Here is a 17,528-nt window from a genome sequence, read left to right on the forward strand (position 1 = left end):
GAAGGCTGCTTTTCTTTGGATGAAGCAGGGAGCTGGGAGAGGCTGTACAGGAGCTTGTGGAACGCACACTTCCCACTGGATGACCGGCCCTTTGTTGCCAGGGAAGTAGCCCACAGAGGGCTGGGGTCCCGCTGCCCCAGAGAAAAGAGCATATTACAGAGGGAGCCAGAACTCACCCGAGACAAAACGGCAGCCAGTGTGTGCAGAGGACTCCGTCCAAGCAGGACAGGGCAGAGCGCTACGCTGCCTTGGACTCTGAAGCCCCCCCCATTTCTGGGCACTCAGCTCTGCCCCGCCCCTGCCCGTTGGCAGGCCTGATTTTACTTTCTGAAAAGTCTACTTCCCAGAAGTCTCTTTTTTCTTTCTAATGATTGTTTTTGTAAATGTTGGATTTTTTTCCCCCAAGAAACAGGAAACAGGATCACTCCAAATTTTACATGATTTGTCCCAGCACACAGTGAGGTCCAATAAACAGGAGCAATGCCCCAGAGAGCTGGTAGACAAAAGACTATTAGCTTTTAATGAAACCCTCCCTCCACCGCCCACCCCCAGCCCCTTCCAGGAACAGGAACTTGTGGCCTTTGTGAAGCAGGGCCTATAACCGAAGATTCAGCCCAAATGAAAGGATCTTGAGTTGACCCAGAGCAGGGAGATGCTCTTTTGCACCCCACCCCCTTACGGCATTCAGGGGCTTTTCAGTTTCTGAGCAGTATTGAAATTCCAGGACAATGGAGCCCAAATCCTTGCGGTGGGGGTGGGGGCTGGCAGTGGAGAAAGGATGAGGGTTGGAAGAGGCGGAGGGCTGGGGAGTCCATCCTTTGTTATTTTTCTGCTTTCCTCCCCATTACCTTAAAAAAAAAAGAAAAGAAAGAAAGGAAGAAAGAAGGCCCAGTAAACTTTTTAATGAATAATGACATCACTTCCTGTAGCTCCCTGGATTTAGCTGAGAACTCTAAAATGGACAGCAACAAACTATTTGCAATTTTATTTCAAATTACTTTAAACCCTCCCCAAGGAGTTCTTTGATATGCAAACAGTCCCCCAAATGGAGACGATTGCTTATGGAGACGGGCAGCTCTGAACTGGCCACCTTTGAGGCTTCCTGGGAGGAAGGAGGCTCCAGATAAGGAGTGTCTGAGCTGATACCGTCTTCTCCTGCCAGACTGCCCTCCGTGGGCAGAGAGCCCCTTTAAAGAAGAGACCTGCCTGAGTTACAGCGCGCAGTTCAAGTTACAGCTCTCGGTGGCATTGTCTCCAAGACCGTGCTAAGTTTTCTAGGAAAACTTCCTCTTCCCATCCCTGGCTGAGGGTCTCATCTTTCCGTGGGAGCAGAAAAGGGAGAAGAGAGACTACTTTTGTCTTTTGTACCCCCAAGATCTCCTGTGATTTACAAGGTCATGAGGTGGAAAGACACCACGGAGTGTTTGGATGAATACTTAGATTGGTAGATGGGCCTTCAGAGAAGATAATACCTAGCCCCAGCTTGTTACTACAGAAAATCCCGTGACTGGGACTCTAATGGCTTGGGGCCTGCTCTTTCTCTTCTCCCCGGATTTCCTTTTGAAAGTGCTTTAATGCAGTGGCTTTTGGAGTACCAAATGCCCTCCCGCAAACCTGCCAGCCTCTTTCGCCTCTAGGCCTCGCCTGGCAGCTTTGAAGTTTGCTGCTTAAAAGCATCCTCGTCTTCCCTATTCTGGCGCTTCCTTCCCCAGGGAAAGGACAGGACGGGAGCTGAGGCTTCAGGCCCAAGCAGGGGAGGGGCGTGGGCAGCCCAAGCATTCCGCACGCGAGGGCCGCGCGGCGCGGCACGTCGGGGCTCCCACCCTTTCATAAAATAAGCCCCCCTTTATGCTTAAGTTAAGATGCACTAACTTTGACAAATGTGTTTTGCTTGAGTAGCAGGTTTTCTTCTTCCCCGAGTGGTTGGGGACGACTGTCGGAGGAGGCTCCGGGGGTCTCACCGGCACAGCCGCGCGTGCGCCCCGCACCCCGGGAGGAGCCCTCAGCTCTGCGGGTGGTGAGAGTAAGCCGGCGCCGCCCGGGTTAAGGGTGTGAGAACGGGTCTTCCCCAGGGCAAAAATGATCGTTGGTAGAAAAGAAACCAAGGGGAGTTGGGCTGTCAAAGGAAGCCAGAGCTCCCGTGGTTGGAGAGCAGACATGGACTCTGTTCAGACTGTTGCAGTGGGGAAGAGCGCGTAGACCTGCGCCCAGGTCCCAGCGCGGCGTGGGCGTGCGGGCGCAGCCCTGAGCTCGCGGAGGCGCCGTGGGCGAGCTGCTGGGAGTGGCCGTGCGGTGCAGGGGTTCCGCCACGGTGGCCGGACGGGACGCTTGCGGAAGGCAGGCGGGGGGGCCAGGCGGGCGCGGGACAGAGCCCGAGATGCGTGGGCGATCAGCTGCGGAGGAAAAGGAAGTCTACCTAAGTCAGCTCAGCAGGATTCGTGCTAAACTGGACGATGCAGAGACAAACAGAATTATAAAAGTCGAGGCCTAGCTGAAAATGTCAGGGGAGCTTGGGCAGAATTTGAGCAGGAAGAGCAGCTTTGTCAGGTCTTGGTGTTGTCTCATTTTTTAATTTGACGTTATTTTTTAGAGCCGTTTTAGATTCACAGGAAAATTGAGGGGAAGGGACAGAGGTTCCCTGTATCTCCCCTGCCCCCTCACACCGCTGCCTCCCCACTGCGGGCACCCCAGGCCACAGTGGCACTCTGCTGCAATCGATGGACCTGCATCATTATCGCCCGAGTGCACAGTGCACCCAGGGCTCTCTGGCGGTGGTGCACATTCTATGGGCTGGGAGAATGTGTGCTGACAGGTACCACCGTCATAGCATCCTACACACCGGTTCACTGCCCGAAAATCCGGTGCTCTGCCTGTCCTCCCTCCCTCCCCCGGAATCACCGTGCTTTTGAATTTAGCTGCTGATGTTTGTGAGTTTATCAAGTACTCAGAAAGCAGCACTCTCTATTTGTTGTACCCTTCTTAGGGCATCCTTATTTCCCAGACAGAATTGTGACAGGCACTAGGAAGAAGTTTTGTTTTGGAGTGGGGAGCAGGGAGACAAAACCTTCCTAGAAATCTTGATTCTCTTCTTGTGGTAAAGAGTTCTCTTTGCTGCAGTTTTTTTTTTTTTCTTTTTTTTGAAATCTCAGAGTCTGGACCTGGGCTTCGTGGAAAAGCTGGAGCTGATGCAGCATCACAATTTCCTGGCCCATGCTCTTGGGCTTGCTGTCAGAACAGTGTATCGGAATGGGCAGAACCTCTGCAGCCTCCTCTGCTCGGCTAGTTTTACAGACGAGGAAGCTGAGGCCCAGAGAGTCTGGGATGTGGCCAGGGGGATATGCCAGTGAGGACCAGAGACATTCCCAACAATGACTTCTCTCTTTTTTAAAAAAGCAACAGTAAATATATCTGTTATATCAAAATTTCTAGGTCCCCAGTGACCATTTTCTCATTTCCATCAATATTTTTCCCCAAACAGTGTCAAAACAAGGATTTGGGCAACCTTGGTCCTTTTAAAGACAACTTGTAAAATCTTCATCAGAAGGGGGTAAGGGGATTTGGGTGGATGGCAGAGTTGTTCTGTAGGCCGATGGCAGTGCTGGCTGCACAATTCTATGCACCTGTCAAAATTCTTAGAACCAGACACCAAGAATGATTTTCACTATGCCTAAGTTAACAAGTAAATTTTTAAAGAGAAATAAAATCTTTGGGTTCAGAAAATGTGTGGTATTTCTGCAAATAAGCAAGGAAGTCATTTTCCTGGTGGAATGGGAGAAGGGGAGGGGCCGAATGTTTCCCTTGCTTTTTCCAGTTTTCCTCAGTTGACTTGGGATACTGGGCCTGTCCCAACTCAATGTGGGCCACAGCTTGTTCTCCCCTCTGAAGTCCATTAACTTCCATCATCTGTTTTGCATAAATGTCCCGACATCTGTTTGACTGTAGTGAATTAGGTTACGCCCATTTCAATAATCTTTCTTTTTATTGTTGTGTAATTTACCAGCTCAAACAATGAGTCAATTGCTGGACTATAAGAGTAGTGGTATCACCCCAGGAAAGGAAGAAGCAGAAAAAGGAGTTAGGGAGACATTTGGTCCTGGATAACATCAGAATTATAGGGCTTTTAGAACCTCTCTGGTGCATTCTCATTTCCTACTCCTTTAGGCTTGAAGGTTTGTTTTTATTAGTCTGCCTCTAGCAGCAACGTTCAAGAGTCCCTGCAAGACTTGGGATGTTCCCTGGTAAGCTGTTTCTCCAGAGCCCTAGGACAGCGCCGGGCCAGCTCACCTCGGCTGGCCTCTGAGCGTGGAGAGCAGAGGCACAGGCAGGGGCCGGCTCCCACTGAGGCCGGAGATTCTAAAGCCTCAAACATAATTCCCACCATCTCCCTTACCCACCCTGCCTTGAGATTAGGAAAGAGGAAAATGGCCTGGGGGTCATTTTTGCCATTCATTCATCCTAGTCTCATAGGATTTTTTTTCCTTTTAAAAGAAAATTTAGCTTCACTTTGAGCCACAAACATTTACAAAAGCATAAATGAGATAATCTAATACTAGCATTGTGTTGAACAAAAGTTGTTTGCTTTTCTTTCTTCTGCTTGGGGTGATATTATCTAACTTTTGATGATGAAGGAATTAGATGCATCAGTTAACTTTACCTTGCTGGTGTTAATAGATGAGCTTATCTTTCTTCCAGTTTCCCTTAGTTTGCCTCATTTTGTTTTACTGGCAGCCTGATTTGTATTTGATAACTAACTGTCAGAGGGATGTGTGTGTGTGTGTGTGTGTGTGTGTGTGTGTGTGTTTAGGGGCAACAAATCTCTTTGCTTTAAGCCCGGTTGTATTTTATTTGTTCTTTTCTCTGCGACATGTAGACCCATAAGCCCTCACACACTCTGGGATGTGGTCTACTGGTAGCTGGGAGTGTGACCCCTAGTTCTCTAGCCTTGACTCAAATAGCAAATCTTGGATTAGCTGAGCAACTTTTAGTTCTGCTCACAATGTTGTGTTCCTGCTGTCCCCGCCAGGGTGGTGCTCTGCACCCCAGGGTATCTCCATTAGGTGCATGGGAGTATCCGTGGAATGAATGACTGAAGTGCATGACAGGTGCTAGGCCCACAGGTACCAGAGAGTAATGGTTTCCATTCCTGGTTACACTTTAGGATTACCTGAAAGATTCCCGTGTTGGACCCATCCAGGGCCTGGCTCAGTAGGTCTGGGTGGGGGGCCCAGGCATTGACACTTGTTAAAAGCATCCTTCAGTGATTCTAAAGTCCACGGCGGGGTGGAACTGACTGCCACAGAGGTGGCGCATAACTTCCTTGTAAATATGCTCTAACAAGTTGAAAGCCTGAAATACCCCCTCCAAACCCACCTGGTGCTCAGAGTCCTGCCGTGGCCCGGGTCTTTGAGGCCACTGGTGTTCCTAGAAGTTCACTGTGCGTGTCGTCCCCACCCCTTAGTGGGGTGACAATCCTGCGTCACCCCCGTGACTTTAATTGAAGAGATGGTATCTTTTCCGCTTTCTGTCTCCCTGCACTCACTGTTGGGCGCACATGCCAGGTGAGTGTCCCCTAGGCTTGTTCTAAGGGACGCTTCTGCTGGGCTGTGACGTCGTGTCTTCCGTGTCTTCCTTAGCCGTGTCTTCCGTGTCTTCCTTAGCCGTGAACTAGAGAGAAGCTGCCTGGCCCCATGGGCTTCACAAGCGTCTCTTAGTGATGCGAGCCAGGTTTACATGCCTTTCAAAGACGCATCCCTTCCTGCCTGCGTGGTGGAGGGGAGGAGGGGCCTGGCTCCAGGGCCAGAGGGGAGGAGCTGTTGCGGTGATTAGTGATTTTCCAGGCCCCATAGCATGCAATTAACAATGGGAGTATGCGAACCAAAGAGCATTATTGTTTCGAAATCAGACTCCATTTGAACAATTATGATCAGCAATGATTTGATTTCCTACTGCAATACCTACTATTAAGATCCTAATCTGTGAAGGGGAGAAGAAAAATACAGGTATGTATTTAAAGAGAGGACAGGTGTGTAGCTCTGCGTGTCCGTGGTCGTATTGAGAAGAAGCAGAGAAGGCTGAGAGGGAGAGGATGGTGAGGGTGGAAGCGGATGATGCGGGAAGGCGGACTCCAAGCCCCGCTGTGACCTGTGGGCGGGTGACCCAGCTCCAAGGGAGTCATCCTCTCTCCTGTGGATTCGGTTTCTTCCTGAGTAAATTGAGGACTGTGATACCTACCTCAAAGGCTTGTTGCGAAGAAATAAATCAGATAATGTATGTGAAAGTGTCCTGGGAGCTGGAAGCACCATATAATTAGCTACGATCGTTTGAGAAACCCGTCCCCAGTGAGCAGCTGCTTCGCCCTGCACAGCGCTGCCCTGAGGCCAGCCCGGGCTGCGCGGGCCTGGGGCCCGGGTGGGTGTGCGGAGCCACGGGGGGCATCGCGCCCTGCCACCGGCCACATCCTACCCTTTCTTCTCTCGGCCACTGTTCAGCTCAGAGAGGTGTTTGAGCATGAGGGCGAGACAGTGTGACCAGAGAAGGGGCAAAGGACGGGAGGGGGGCCCCGGAGGTGAGCGGAAAGGACTTTGCTCGAGGGCCTGGGGGGGGTGAGGCCAAATGGGAAAAGGGACTTGCTTGTCACCACCTGGGATGCTGGCTGCCCGCCAGGAGCTCTCCACACACTCCTCAGGCTGGGCTGAGTTCCCCTGCGGTGTGACGAAGATCCCGCCTGACCAAACTCGAGCCAGGCTCCTGAACCTTCTCCTAGGCCCGTCTGCCCTTCCTTGTAGCACCCAGTCTTAGCAGAGAGCTGCTAGGTGAGTGGAGCAGAAGCCCTCAGCCTGGACAGCCGGTCACCTGGATATCTGCTCCGGCTCCTCAGCCTCCCCCACCCCCACGCGGTGTCTGGTGGCCTGAATTCAGCGAGGATCCTGTTAGGTCGGTTTGGCCAGAGTCCCCCTCACCCTGATGTCTCCTCTTGGGATTTTCCACCCACTGACACCCCCCTACCCCACCCCCTCGGCTCTAAATTCCCACTTGCCCGCGCTGTGACTGGAGTTGAGCCCAAGCTCCCCCCACTGCAAGACCCTGTTGCAGGGTCCCCACGCCTGTCACGATGGTCCTGGATAAAAGCTTCCCTGCTGTGATTTAACAAGTGTCACCGAGTAACTTTTTCTTTACCAGATGGATCCACAGGGTGTGCAGGGGAGAGGCCAGGCCCCGTCTGAGCCCAGTGCCCACTGCAGTCGTGCCTGGGAGCCTGTGCACAGGGCTCAGGAGGCATTTGCCGATGGAGAACCTAGATGTGCATCTCACTCCCAGCCACACCTCGTCTGCATGCCCAGCGCCGGGGCCAGGGCCCCTGGCCTCTGCTGGAGAGGGCTGGGAAGTCTTGTCGCAGCAGTAGTTCCCCTGGCTCCACTCTTTTGACAGTAATCAAAATAAGTTCTGGGGTTCCTTGAGTCCTGCCGACACATGGACAAACACCAGACTGTCCTGGGGAGAGAGGGGTCCCCCAGAGCTGGTACCCCACATGGTTTGGGGGACCAGCAGGCAGTCAAGCCCAGCAAGTCTGCCCATGACTCAGAGAGTCTTTATTTATGGCCGATCTCCCCTTCCTTTGAGTAGTTCTGTTATGTGGCTTCTCATTCTCAATTGCCAGTTTAGCCATTTTGTTCAGCTACCAACAGGCTCTTCTTTAAGGCCAGTGAGGAAAGGCAGGCAGGGGGGTTGTGGGGGTGCTCTTGGACCCCCGGCAGGCTCAGAGCAGAAGGGATCCGGCAGGCTCAGAGCAGAAGGGATCCGCATTCCTGCATGGTGCCTCCCAGGAGCTGTGCCCTCCCCCTCCCCCCAGTGTAGAACTCAGTGAGTGACAAGTGCCCTGTACACAAACCTTGCTTCCTTACATCTTTGCCAAGATCCTGTCAACAGAAGCCAATTGATAACATCTTTCTAGCACCAACTAGGTACCAGGCTGGGTACCGAAGTTAGCTTTGCAGTCCTTTCAAAAACCCTAGGAGGGGAACATCATCATTTTCTCATTGGACAGGTTAAGGGATGTGTCCAGGGTCACACAGCTCAGTACATGTTGGTGCTGAGTCCCACCTGGTGGCCTGACGTCAAAGCCATGCTGGACAAGGCTGTCTCTGAGTACAGACCTTAAACCCAGCCCTCCGCGAGGGCCCTGAAAGACTTGGGGGGTTGGCTTTCCTCCAACTGTGGCGATAACACTTTGCTTGCGAATATTAACCTCTTGCAGGCCATCCAGCTGCAGACAGTTCAGCACAAGGAAAGATACTCGAGCTTTATCTGACTTGACCTGCTTTTTAGTCAAATGCAAAATAAGTTGAGAGCCAGGACTCTCTTTAATCCTCGATCACATTAGCCTGATGACACTGCTACATTAATCTAAGTGGCTAATGGGCAAAGTGGGTCAATCCAGCTTTAGGGTAAGCCGGGATGACTCCCGTGCTGCTGGTGCAGGCTTCCCTGTGGGAAAGATGCGCTCCCCTGGCCCCCGTATGCGGTGTCCTGGGAGAAGGAGCTCACCCCCTCCAGGGAACTGCCAGTTCCAGCTCAGCGATGCATAGTTTGTATCGTTTCTATAAATGAGCTGTGAATGTACTCAACAGAGGAGTTGTGGTCTCAGCAGATTAGGATGTCTTGAAGCTTAGAATGTCCCACCGAAAGGTAAACACTTTGTCAAAAATGATGTGGAAATTGTCTTTTGTTTTTTATTCCTATGCCTAGGGTGGGAATAATTACAAATCTCTATCCCATAGTTAATGGATGATTATAGATGTGTGATCAAAATTTAGTATCCAGTTAGTTCATACATTTCCTTTTGATGTATACACATTGGCGCATACACACACATACTTCATTTTGGCCCCTCCGTGTGTGTATTGAGCAATTTAATAATAATAATAACAGTAGTAGCTGATATTTGTCAAGTATGTATTATACATCAGCATGTTCTAAGCATATTATGATTATTAATTCCTTTAATCCACATTAAGCTCCCATGAGGTAGATATTGTTAGCTCCATTTTTACACGTGAGGAACAGAAGCCCAGGAAAGTTAAATAAGTTATTCAAGGTGACACAGCTTCTAAGTGGGAAAGCCAGAATTGGAACCCAGGCAGTCCTTAAGTATTAAACTAAACTGAGTCAGCTTTACAAACCACAGTTAATTTTTTTCTTTTTAAAAAAAATTATTCTTAATTGACTAATAATTACATATATTTATGGGGTGCAGTGTGATGTTTCGATCTATATATATATATTACAAAAAGATTCAATCAAGCAAGTTAATATATCCATCCCCTCACCAACTTACTCTTTATTGTGTGGTAAGAATGTTAAAAATCTTTTCTTGTAATAATTTTGAAACAGACAATGCATTGTTACCAACTGTGGTCACCAAGCTGTGAAACAGATCACTAAAACTTACTTCTCTAGTCTCCTTGAAACTTTGTACCCTTTGGTCAACATCTTTTGTCATCCATCGCCCCCGCCCCCCAGCTCCAGTGTCTGATAACTTTCTTTTACTCTGTTTCCATGAGATCCTGTTTTTTAGATGCCACATATGGGTGCCATCATGGGAGTATTTGTCTTTCTGTGCCTGGCTTATTTCACTTAACATAATGTCCTCCAGTTTCATCCATGTTGCAAATGGCTGATTTCCTTCTCTTTAAAGGCTCTTTGAAAACACCCATTGTGTATATATACCACATTTAAAAAAAAATCTGTTCATCCATTAATAGACACTTAGGTTGCTTCTGTCTCTTGGCTATTGTGAATAATGCTGAGATGAGCATGGGAGGCAGATGTCTCTTTGACATACTGGTTTCCATTCCTTTGGCTATACACCTAGTAGAGGGATTGCCAGATCCAACTTCATTTAACTTTCAATAACAACTCTACAAGGTAGGTGGAATTATTTCAACTTCACATCAACTTCACATATCAGGATAATGAGGTTCAAAGAGATTAAGTAACTTGCCTCCTGGTCACACCGCTGATAGGATGTAAAGAGGGACCTGAACCTAGGCCCATTTACACCAGAGCCCATACGCTTTTCCTTTTTATTTTTATTTTTTTTTTTTGAAATAGGGTCTTGCACTGTTATGTAGGCTAGAGTGCAGTGGCATTATCATAGCTCACAGCAACCCCAAACTCCTAGGCTCAAGCGATCCTCCTGCCTCAGCCTCCAAGTAGCTGGGACTATAGTTGTGAGCCACTATGCTTGGCTAATTGTTCTATTTTTTTTTTTGTAGAGACGGGGTCTCGAGCTTGCTCAAGCTGGTCTTAAACTCCAGACTTCAAGTGATCCTCCTTCCTCGGCCTCTCAGAGTACTAGGATTATAGGCATGAGCCACCGCACCCAGCCAGAGCCCATACTTCTAACCCTTAGTATTTTCATTCAGGATTTACCAATCAGCAAGACTACTTCTCTATTCATGTATTTATCCGATGCCTGCTATTTTAAGTACCATGGTAGGAGCTAGGTGTTTAGCAGAGGATGACACCAATACAGTCTCTGCTGCCATCTGAAAGTCTCTCGCCCCGGGAGGACATCTCACCCAACACCTTTCTTCCTCTCCACCTTCCATTTCCCATCTGCTGAGGTGTTGCAGAACATTAAGTCCACGGGCATTTTCTTTCGCTTGGGCCCCTGTTTTTACATCCTGCTTCTCCCCAACGTGGACAGTCTCCCCTACCCAAGGGCTTTGTCTCCAAGCCTCCCTCATCACCCCTTGCTTGCCTGGGCTGATGCTGTTTCTTTTTCCTAGAGCACCTTCCTACAGGGCCACTCAAAACTGCTCTACGGAGTGGACTAGCAGCGTCGACAGACACCTAACGGCTAGGTTCAGGACTCTCCACCAGATGTTTTATAACAACAATTGCATAGCCGTATGACAGAATCTATGTAATAGCAAATAAAATTCGCAACTCGTTTTATATCAGCTGTATTCATGTGCTTTTTGACTTCATCTCTTACAACCAAGGCCTTACGTCACTGATTTGTGAATCAATGTGATTGTGATTTGCTGCCACAAAGCTGCTTTTGGTCCAAGTATCATGTCCTTTATCTGCCGAGGATTGGAAAAGTAATATTGTATATATACTTTTGTTTGCTGTGACTGATACTGTACAAGTTTTTTTTCCCTAATGGAATCTAAAGTATTTTTGGAAGCTTCTAGAGTTGTGTCTTGGAAATGTCCTCATGGCCTGTGTGTACACATGGCCTAGTTTATACTTACCTGATTTCACTGGAATTTTTGGCTGCTACGTGCTTTGTGGCTTTTTGGAGTGAAGGCCACGTGATAAACTGGAACAACCTGGCTGGACCAGGGAGATGTTTTCCTCCCAATGACCATGGCACATCTGCCTGGGCTTGGCATGTAAAGGCAGGCCATGGACACCGAAATCTCTGGGGACCCCAGGGGCTACGTTTTAGGAAAGCCACAGGAAGCCAAAGGCTTTCGTGTGTTCACATCAGACGTTCGGGGCTGTCTGAAAGCAGGACGCTATGAAAAGTAAGACAAGTGGTACCCACAGGAGGACCTTAGAGAAACGCGCGTCTCGCTCCTTCTAGCTTGCGCGAAGCTGCCTGCGCGTCCAGGCGGGCGGGTCTGCCCTGCCGCCCTCAGCGGACGCTACGGCCCGCACGTGCTCACGGCCCCGGGCGCTGCTGGCGGCGGTGGGAGTGGGAGGCGGCGGGGTCGGAAGCGCCGGCCTTGGGAGGCGGGGCAAAGGGCACGACCTGCTGACCCCGTGCTCTGTTTGCTCCTCCAGGGACCTGATGCCCAGAACCCTGGAGGGGCAGATCACCATGGAGAAGACGCCCAGCTACTTCGTGACGCGGGAGGCGCCCGCGCGCATCGCGGCCATGTCCAGGGACACCAAGCTCATCGTGGTGGTGCGGGACCCGGTGACGCGGGCCGTGTCCGACTACGCGCAGACGCTGTCCAAGCGGCCCGACATCCCCAGCTTCGAGAGCCTGACGTTCCGGAACAGGACGGCCGGCCTGGTGGACACGGCGTGGAGCGCCATCCACATCGGCCTGTACGCCAAGCACCTGGAGCACTGGCTGCGCCACTTCCCGCTCGGCCGCATGCTCTTCGTGAGCGGCGAGCGGCTCGTGCGCGACCCGGCCGGCGAGCTGCGCCGCGTGCAGGACTTCCTGGGCCTCAAGAGGATCATCACGGACAAGCACTTCTACTTCAACAAGACCAAGGGCTTCCCCTGCCTGAAGAAGGCCGAGGGCAGCGGCCGGCCGCACTGCCTGGGCAAGACCAAGGGCCGGCCGCACCCCGACATCGACGGCGACGTGCTGCGCAGGCTGCGCGACTTCTACCGGCCGCTCAACCGCAAGTTCTACCAGATGACCGGGCTCGACTTCGGCTGGGACTGAGACCGGCGCCTGACCTACCGCGTGGCTTATATATTGAGAGAGTATATGTATGTAAAATGTACAGAAATCTATTTTATAATAATTTATTTTTAATTCATAAGCAATTAATTCACTAAGCTGCCTGGCCACACTCTTTAGAGAGTTAGCGTCATAATCGGTTAACATTCCAAAGTGTTGAACTCTAGTATTTTGTTTTATTCTTCACAATTGATGGTGCTTCTGTATTTTTTTGTTGTTGTTTTTCCTCCCTTCCCTATTATATTTAAAAAGAAGAAAAGCACAACTTGAGATTTGGGTTGTTACGGGTATTCAGCCTTCAGTCTCCGTCTGCGTCGTCGGGTCGCCGCTTCCTTGTGCTGGGTCTCAGATTCCAGCGCCGTCTTCCCGCGCCAGCCTCCTGGGAGCAGGGAGCCGCCGGACAGTGCTGTCTGCTGAAGGCCAGACCCCGCGTAGCAGCTGCCTTGCAGATGTGGTGTCGTTTCTAGTGACCCAGCCACAGAGCTGGGGTTTTCCCCGCCTCCACCCAGCATGTAGGGGACTCACTCACTTCCTTTTCTGGAACACCCACATCCTTTTAGGGTCAGAACGCCAGGGTCCATTTGCTTTAGCTTTCGATTTTGAAGGATGGCTGAGCATCCTCTCTGCCCCCATTTCCTGCTTCACTAACCAGCTTGAAGGGTATGCAAATGTTAGCCCCTCTCTTTCCCAGGCCACGTGCTTGAGTTGCTTGGGTGCTGCTTTAGAAATAAAGATGATCTCTTCTAATCTGCATGAGAGCCCACCGTGCTCCGTTCTCCAGGCAGACGGTTCCGCTTCCGACACACCAAAGAATCCCATAGGCTAGCAGAGCCACCAGCACAAACCAAGGATGCTGGGTGTCAAGACCCAGAGGCGTCAGATGTGTGCCTCCCCATCAGCACCTACCAGGGTGCTGCTAGGTAGTCAGCCAGTGTTAGGCACTAGGCCCACAGCCTCAATAGGGTGCAAAGACAAAGACCCAAGAATGACAGCCAGCCTGGCATGGGAAGGGCATCCCTGGCACCCTGGCTTGATGTCTCCTTGGAATTCCTAGTTTATCTCAGAATGACTTCTCAGAGTGACAGCATGGTCTGTAGTCAGTAGCTAAACAGCAGGAACCAAGAGTGGCCCTTGTAAAGACAGGCTGGTGAAGCTGGCCCCACGTTACCTATAAATACTTGAACCTGACACTTTTGTACAGCTGTCCCTTGTTTTAGCCAGTTCTTGACAGAAGGGTTACCAGCATTGCCACTGCTGTGCAGAATGGTCTCTATGTATCTCTCAGGTAAGAGAGGTATTGGGGATTATTTATGGTGACTAGACAGTTGGATAACCATATAGCAATTTAGGGGCAGTTGGTTAAACATATAGCAATATCACATAATGATATATTTAGCTTATCCTCAACTTTCTAAACCAGAATGCTTCTTCCACAAAAGAGTTGTTATTTGAGTTATACTTTCATCAAGGAATATGTGGGAAGATATATATATATATAGTGACAAAATGGTTTAGATGTGATATTTCCAAGGACACTTTTGCATTAGTATATGGGATAACTTGCCCGATAGTGTAAGGAAACGTATGAAAAGAGGAAAAGATAATTCATCTTTAGAAACCGATCAAAGATGCCACTGGTCTTTAAGTGGTGGTACCTTGATAATCTTGTTTGCATTTGCCCACAAGTTTTAGCCCAGATCTGGCTAGCTTACGCTTAGCAGTAAAACTATCATTGTGTAGGTTCTGTTTTGGAGGAAGATCTTCTGGGGTTGCGTGCATTCCTCAGATGCTAAATCCATTTCATAGCTTTTCACTGTCTCTAGAAAGTGATGTAGGACCTACACTTAGGACCTGCACCGTCATCAGAGCACGGTTCTGCCCTCTTGCACCTTGGGTGTGGAAAACACCTGCATAAGGGTGCTAACTGGTTGTGCATTTTTCCATTTATCTGAAATCAAACTAAGAACGACTCTTTTCAGTTACAGCATAACATGGCTTGAAGTAGAAGGCAATATCCAAGTCCTGCACCTAGTCTTGCCCTGCCCGCTTTCTGGCCACTCTCGCGATCTGACGTGGCTCAGGGTGTGGGGCTGAGAAGGGTTCGGAGAAGGGTGTGCAGCAAAGTCCTAGGAAAGCGTGTGTGAGCTTTCCCTCCCCCTGCGAGTCCCCGCCCTCTTTCCAAGCTGGACAATTTTTGATTGTTTATTCCCTGCCTTAAAATAAAACTGAAACAGGAAATTTTCAGATGGAAGGAGGGTCATTTAGTCATGAACACTGAAGTGGGTCAAAATTCTATTCTGGGTCAAATTCTTGAATCCCAAACAGATGTCCGTAATTAGTAATGATGGAGCAGAGCAAGTTTTTCTATGTAAGACAAATAAATCAAACATCATGTGCATCTCTTCCTAGGGGTCTGGTAGCTTACAGTTCCTGACTGACCCGGATTATACCCCATCATGTGATAGTTATTACAGAACCTGTGTGTCTTCCTCCTGGAGAAGTTAGGCAACGTGGACAATTAAGCCTTGGGTTTCTTCCTGTTCTAGCAATCTGCAAGGCCACCAAGCTTAACTTTTTAGCTGCTAGAAGACAAACACCATTTTAAGTTTTGGCAATTTGTCTTAGCACATGTTTTGAATTTCTTCTAGTTTGCAGGAAGCTCTGGTATTCATTGCAGTACTTTATTTCTCTCAAGTTTTGTTTCTTTTCTCATTTGAAAACAAAAAGATTAACAAAAAATGGACATTTTTTATTGTTCGTATATATCCCATGCTTTCTTTGCAGTGTTTGTACAGTAGTCTGTTAACCTAGTAGGAGGTACCTGGAAAGGTATTTTAGGTACAGTGATTTCATAATAAATACTTCATTGGATGATGGAGGAGGAGAAATTGGGATTCTCTTTGGGAGTTATTTTGAGTGACAGATACATTACGGACCTTTGGAGAAACACAGTTTCAGATCCTGCCAGGATATTTTTGTAAGAAAGGAAAATGGAAGGTTCCAATAAACTAGAAACAGTATATTTCTAAGATGCTGATGCAGAAGTTAATGTCATTTTTCTATTTGGTTTATCAAGAAGGATGGTCAATAAAACTTAAAGGTGTGGTTAGATTTTTTTTCATTTTTATAACATTAATTTATGACTGAGTCTCATTCAGCCCAGTAATCCAAAATACTGTGCAGATTCTAGCAGTATGTCTTCTATAGCCTGGATGTTAGAATAGCCAATATGTACAAAAAAATTAAATCAAGTATTTTGTCCTATGTATAACACAAATTAATTTTACACAGAGAAAGATGTTTCTAGGAAAATGAAATTCTGATAATTCATACTATTGCTTTGTATGAACAAATAAAATATATTTTTACCAACTTGTGGGTACTTTTATGTCTTCTTAAATATCACAGATGGACAATATAGCAATACTTTATTCAATAACTAACCCCTTGTGCACACACACAGAGTCATTCTGATGGCAGGTTGATCTTTCAGATTTTAAAGGGTCCAATCCAAAATCCAACTAATCCACAAGTATTGGTGTGAGTTTTTGTAAATGTCTCTGAAGGCAAGATGGTGAGAGGTGCCCCTGTGCTCTGGAGGGGCTCCCCTCTCCCCCGTAGGAAGTGCTCTCCCTAACACAGGATTCCAAGAATTCTGCAGCCACTTCCTGATGCAGCTTGTCAGTGCCACACGTTCAGGCTAGGATGGGTGCATGCGGGCAGCCACATGTCACATGACAGGTGCGATGTGAGCAGAGCACCTATGGCTGGGTGGATTTGGATAATAGTAGCCTTCCCTTCTCACATTGGCAGAGTGTTGTGTGGAGATCCTTATCTAGAAGACAGGCAGAAAGCGCTTAGACAAGGCAGTATTTCTATATCTTTAGTCTGTCTCAAACTGCCTGCTGTTTTCTTTTGATCTAGCATACCATCTGTAAGGTTAGTATTTCCTACTTTAAATATTTGATTCACTCTCTTATTTTACTTAACTTTAAAAGGAAACATATTACAATCTTAAGTGAAAGCCATGATCTCTTGCCATAAAGAGGCCATCACAAAAACAAACAGAAAACAAAGAACACACACACAATGAGAGCAAAGCAATGCTGTGAATTTCTAGCTAGATAGCACAATCACGTTAGTCTTAACCGTAGGCTTGCTCACTGGTCCTGGTAAAGGTTCTGCTTTCCAAGACACTTCCATGAGATTTGCACTGGGCCTTGTAAAGAATGAAAGAGACTTGAAGGTGTGACCTGCTCAATGCTATTTAGCGTCGAGTCCACACGTGCCTAAAATTTGCCCCCTACCTGCCCCCAAAGTTTTAGGTGGCCTTCTTGATTTTCTCACACTTTGGGAAACATTGTGAGTCACACTAAGAAAATGCCTTGGGTAGAGACATAGACGCAGAGTTTAAAATTAGCCTAGCATTTAAGAAGACAGTGAAAAGAAAACCCTGACTTAAATGGAGAGGGTGTGAGTTGTTTGGTCAGGAAGCAAGTCTTTGTTAAGATCTGGTTTTCAAAAGCCAGCATTCTATGAAGACCGGTTCCTTCACACCTAGAAATAGGTTTGTGAAATCGGAGTGTTGACTTGACTTTGCACCCATCCCACCAATTTTATGCTTTTTCTATAGAAAGGTTGTAAAATGGACCTAGATTCTGCTTATTAACCTGATGGCACAGTTTCAGAGCAGTAGTTGTCAAGCTTGGGCAAATATTTGAATGACCTGGAGAGGCCTTAAAAAATCCCAAAGCTGGAACACACCTGGGACCAGTTATATTTAGTATCTGGGGGGGGGGTGACGCCTCAACATTGGTGTATTTGAAAAGTTCCCCAAGCTATTCTGATGTGTGGACAAAGTTAAGAGCCACTGGTCTGCAAGTGTTCTCAAAGTGTGATTCTTGGACCACCTCGGTGGTCACCTGGGCATGTGGTACACATGCAAATTCCTGGCCCCTCCTCAGACCTGCAGAATCAGAAATCAGGGTTTAATAAGTACTCCAGGTGATTTTGATTCATGCTCAATTTTGTGAACCACCAAGGCAGAGCATAGACTTCCTATCATTTTATAACCAAAGAGCTTGGGCTCTTGATC

The 17,528-nt window shown here is 48.3% G+C and overlaps 1 protein-coding gene across 1 annotated transcript in view; it reads left to right on the forward strand.

Annotated features, from left to right (window-relative positions):
- HS3ST3B1 (heparan sulfate-glucosamine 3-sulfotransferase 3B1) overlaps positions 1-15,805 on the forward strand; it is a 41,600-nt gene extending 25,795 nt beyond the window's left edge. Inside the window, exon 2 of the mRNA XM_012747965.3 lies at positions 11,797-15,805. Within this exon, the coding sequence (XP_012603419.2) occupies positions 11,797-12,415 (619 nt within the window). The 3' untranslated portion in view covers positions 12,416-15,805. The remainder of the gene's footprint in view (positions 1-11,796) is intronic.
- Positions 15,806-17,528: the final 1,723 nt, after the last annotated feature.

The sequence above is a fragment of the Microcebus murinus genome, chromosome 18 (genome assembly GCF_040939455.1).
Source record: "Microcebus murinus isolate Inina chromosome 18, M.murinus_Inina_mat1.0, whole genome shotgun sequence".
Classification (NCBI taxonomy): domain Eukaryota; kingdom Metazoa; phylum Chordata; class Mammalia; order Primates; family Cheirogaleidae; genus Microcebus; species Microcebus murinus.